The following is a 4,357-nucleotide window of genomic DNA, read 5'->3' as shown; positions in this document are numbered from 1 at the left end:
AACATCTGCTGAAAAGGCCTTTAGTCCCGCGTTACAGTTGTCCTCTACAAAGGCTTACACTTCCTCGGAATTTTTTGTGATGAACGGATCTTTAATCTCGAGTAGGTTAAGCTTGTCTACCCATCCCTGAAACTTAAATTACCAGCTAACCTTTCACGACGTGACGCAACATTTCTGTGTCAGCTGTGGGTAGGAGTAGCATTCATTATCTGCTACAGCTATTGTATTGGAATTGCGGACTTACCTATGTGCGCTAAGTGCAAGTGTGAAGAGACCATCAGTCATGTTCTGTGCCGCTGTTCTCGTTTTGATAGCCAACATCAGACTCTCCAGTGTGCCCTGAATAAACTGGGTGACAGGCCATTTACAAAAGCAAAGATCTCGGGAGCCTGGCCTCACAGTTCATTAGCCCAGAAAGCTGTTCGAGCTCTTCTTCACTGCCTGATGCAACAGACTTGAGTGCCCGACTATAGACATCCTACACCTAACTTAGTGCATGTGAAAGTGGAGTATAGACTAATGTTTTCTCTCTCTCCCTCTTTCTCTCTCTCTCGATCACTCCCCATTCCCCTCCCCACGTGTAGGGTAGCAAACTGGTCTCAGTCTCGTTCACCTCCCTGCCTTGCCTTCTTCCCATCTCTCTCTCTCTTGGCAGCCAATATGCTCTCTTCACAGCTCTATCCTTCATCAGCCAGCTGATATAATTCATCATTAAAATTAAATTATATTTCACAGTTCTACGTAATAAGAGTATGAAGTTTATTTGTCCTGCCTGCTTACAGGAACGGGAGCAGAGGCTAAAGGCTACGTAGCATCAGAAAGTCCTCTTCTCCCACTGCAGTTCGGCATGCAGGCCGATATACATGACTAAACAGTGTAGGTCTAATCATTTTGAAGAAACATATCTTTCACAGCAGAAGAAAAGAGCGTAAAAAGCAGAAAAACATCAAAAACAAATATCGCCCAAGTTTTGCACATTCACAACATTCACACGATTAAGTTAACCCTTTACTGCACCTTGTTGCTTATAGGCAACATACCGATAAACGGCCATAAAAACAAAATCTAAGTTCAGTTGGTTCTTCCTGTACATGATGTTGCATTTCTACAACAATAGTTTGAAATACACACCTTCATTTTCTGCCCTCTGTGTTCATTCTGCGCAACTATTGCCAAACAAACGTGGTGGACGCTGCTCGCGCCAGCACGCAGCTATACAGGTAAGTTTTGCCAGTTATAAATGCCTTTCTGAACGGAATAGCCTGGGAAAAAAAATGTTAAGCTGTGTAGTACACCTTCCTAATCGTTTAGATGGCAAAAAACATTTTTTTCGCGCTATAGCTTGCTTCTCACGACGGAAAGTTACTACGTTGCGTATTTGTAACGACGTGCTCAGTGGATTTGTTTTTTGTTGTCGAACTAGAAATGGATCCTAAACGCTTTTATTGCCGAGTAATTTCATCAGATAGCCAAGACAGTGAACTTTCCGGGAGTAACGACGACCCCGAGTGAAAGTCTGTTTGGATTTATTGTGTGTGAAATGCGTTGCCTGGTGGAATTCCTGAATTTTTTCATCTGCGTGTGTGTGCGTGCGCACTGCTGTCTCGCATCGTTACGGCTTCAACCTTATATCTGTGCTCCTGCGTTTTAAATTTTTGGTTATAACCCGAAGACACCGTGCATAGTGGTTCCGTCTTCTTTCAATATACAGAGGCACCCTGTCTTCTCTATCTGAATTTCGCTTTGTTTTACCGCTTATTTTATTCCGTGTATATCGCTGCCTGTTTGGGCTGCAGATGTTCAACCTGATCTCTAAAAGCTAATTGACAGCACAAGCGAGTCGAGTGCATGCTCCGACGAGGAAGAAAGTACAGCAAATGGCACAACACCTGACCACCGCTTTATACAAGCTAAGAGAAGGATCATTTGGAAGATGGACAATCTTGTGAGAGATCTGGAGACAATTCAGTTCTCCGGAAAAAGCGAACTTCAAGAGTACATTTCACAACTAGAGACACCATTCGAATATTTCAAGTTTCTCTTCCACGGCTCACTGAATTGGCTAATTGCAGATCAGAGCAAGTTGTGTGCGCTCCAGACCGACGTCAGTCAGGCCCTTTGTACCACCGCAGAAGATATGGAAGTGTTTGTTCGGACGGGCCGCATGTGGATGTCGATCACTCAAATGAGGAACTCGAGGTGCTACTGGAGTGCTGAAACCAGGGTTAGCCGAGCGGCTGACAACTTTCCTGTGGGTCGCTTTGAAAAACTGAAGCATAACACCCACTTCATTGACAATAGTACTCTCGGCTTAAAGGACGCGCCAGGAAGAGATCGGCTTACGAAAGTGCGTCCTCTCATTGACACCATCAATGATCAGTTGTCGCCTGTGCCTCTTGAAGAGCATCTGTGTATTGATGGACAGATCATACCCTTCAAAGGTAGAAGCTCCCTCAAGCAGTACTGTCCCAAGAACCCAAAAAATTGGATTACAATGTTATCGTGCTCTCCGGTGTAAGCGGCTTCTCCTACAAATTGGAGGTGTATACCAGACAGGAGAACTTGGCGCAAAGACTTTCAGGAGAGGCTGACTGTGGAGCGAGTGAAAACGTTGTTGTTCGCTTTAGTAGAATGATTCCGAGAGGCGTACAACACAAAGCGTACTTCGACAACTATTTCAACTCGCACGTGTACCCGACTGACACGTGGTGATACCATTCCTGAGCTTGCGCAGATGAGTTTTGTGTCTTCTTTCTTTTTTCGCCTAAGTGCTCCCTTCAGTTGATAGTCGGCGTTCGTGTTGTCCACTTCTCTACTCTTGTGTCCTGTCTGCACGCCTCACCTCCTTTTTGCATAATGAATCCTTGCCAACTAGCTCAGTTTTCTGTCATTATTATATTTCAACTGCCCAAGTTTGCAGGTGCACCTAGAAAAATACTCTGTACACTGCATTGGTACTATGCGGTCAAACCGGGTCCCTGCAGTGAGCCTGCCTAGCGAGCAGGAAATGAAAAAAAAGGAAGAGGACATTTTGAAGAGAGGGTTGCAGTTGTGGATGGAATTGAACTGTCATGCATAAGGTAGCAAGATACCCGAGCAGTGACTTTGCTCTCCTCCTTTGTTGGAACACAGCCTGCTACAAGTGCATCAAGGTATATTCGCCAAAAAAAAAATAGAGAGCAGAGTGAGATACCATGCCCTGCAGTGATCACCATCTACAACAAGAACATGGGAGGCGTCTACCTTTTGAACTCCGTCATCTCCATTTACCGTCCCTACCTAAAGTCAAAAAGATATTATTTTCGTGTTTTTCTGCACATCCTTCACTCGACAGCTGTAAATGCTTGGTTGCTTTACAAGAGGAACATCATGAAAAAACGCGATCAGTACACTGAACGGCTACTTCCGTTGGCTGAGTTCAAGATGGACCTGGCTGCATCACTCTGCAAGGCTGGGAAGACGGCGCTGAAAAAGCAAGGAAGGCCTAGCAATGAGTCAATAGAACAAGCCTGTGACGAGAAGAAAAAAAAAAAGGCACCATCAACTCCAACTCAGGATGTCAGGCTAGATCATGTATTATTTCTCATCTACGAAGCTTTGTCTCAGTGCTCATTATTTTCATTTCTTTCCTTAGGTTGGTCACTGGGTACTTTGGAGCAAGAAGCGGCAGCGCTGCCAGCTTCCTGGCTGCACAGGAATCTCCATGAGCTACTGCGTTAAGTGTGGAGTGCATCTCTGTTCCACAAACAAGAGCAATTGCTTTTTTGTGTACCACACTACAAAATGAGTGCACCATTTCTCATTACACACGGATTACTCCTCGCGGTATAGAACCAACCTTTTCAAGCAAGCAAGTGAAATAGCCTTCTATTATACGATGTGTTCCCCCTTGCTGATTGCCATGTAAATAAATGTTACAGTTTGAAACACAATAAGCCAGGCTTTCCTCAACTTTTTCTTTATGCGCACGTTGTTGCAAATATGCAACGTACCCTTTTTCTGCCAATACAAACTGTAAAAGTCCACCGAAGATATTTTTTTGTTAGTACAGCTATTGTTATGGTTCCCTGCAACGACATGAATTATTTTATGGCAAAAGAAAAAATTGTGCAGTAAAGGGTTAACAAAAACGTGTACATCAGGTGGAGAAGAAAAGAAAAAGGCATTTGTATCACACAGTACGAATTGACAAACTATGACAAGAAAAAACATTTCACATTTAAGCAAACTCCGTATCATTACGTATCAGGATGGACTTGATCATGGTACTAGAATTTATGTGATGAGAATCTATGAGATCATGTAAGTGATTTAGCTAAATGCCAGTACTTCGTAGTCTTTGTTGTTTGGAAGAGTT

The 4,357-nt window shown here is 43.7% G+C and overlaps 1 protein-coding gene across 1 annotated transcript; it reads left to right on the top strand.

The window, feature by feature from the left end:
- The first annotated feature begins 3,228 nt into the window (after positions 1–3,228).
- On the top strand, positions 3,229–3,787 carry LOC135917585 (uncharacterized). The gene is made up of 2 exons (XM_070522778.1): positions 3,229–3,573; positions 3,635–3,787. Exons 1-2 carry the CDS (start codon positions 3,229–3,231, stop codon positions 3,785–3,787), a joined length of 498 nt encoding a protein of 165 aa, XP_070378879.1.
- The last annotated feature ends 570 nt before the right edge of the window (positions 3,788–4,357 follow it).

The sequence above is a fragment of the Dermacentor albipictus genome, chromosome 8, assembly GCF_038994185.2.
Source record: "Dermacentor albipictus isolate Rhodes 1998 colony chromosome 8, USDA_Dalb.pri_finalv2, whole genome shotgun sequence".
Classification (NCBI taxonomy): domain Eukaryota; kingdom Metazoa; phylum Arthropoda; class Arachnida; order Ixodida; family Ixodidae; genus Dermacentor; species Dermacentor albipictus.
This window is presented reverse-complemented; position numbering and strand designations above follow the sequence as displayed.

What these genes read in the sequence shown, in the direction of transcription:
- LOC135917585 (XM_070522778.1), top strand. Translation starts at nt 3,229, where the DNA reads ATGGGAGGCGTCTACCTTTTGAACTCCGTCATCTCCATTTACCGTCCC. An exon ending in AGGATGTCAGGCTAGATCAT is followed by an intron (nt 3,574 to 3,634) that starts GTATTATTTCTC and finishes TTCTTTCCTTAG; the next exon opens with GTTGGTCACTGGGTACTTTG.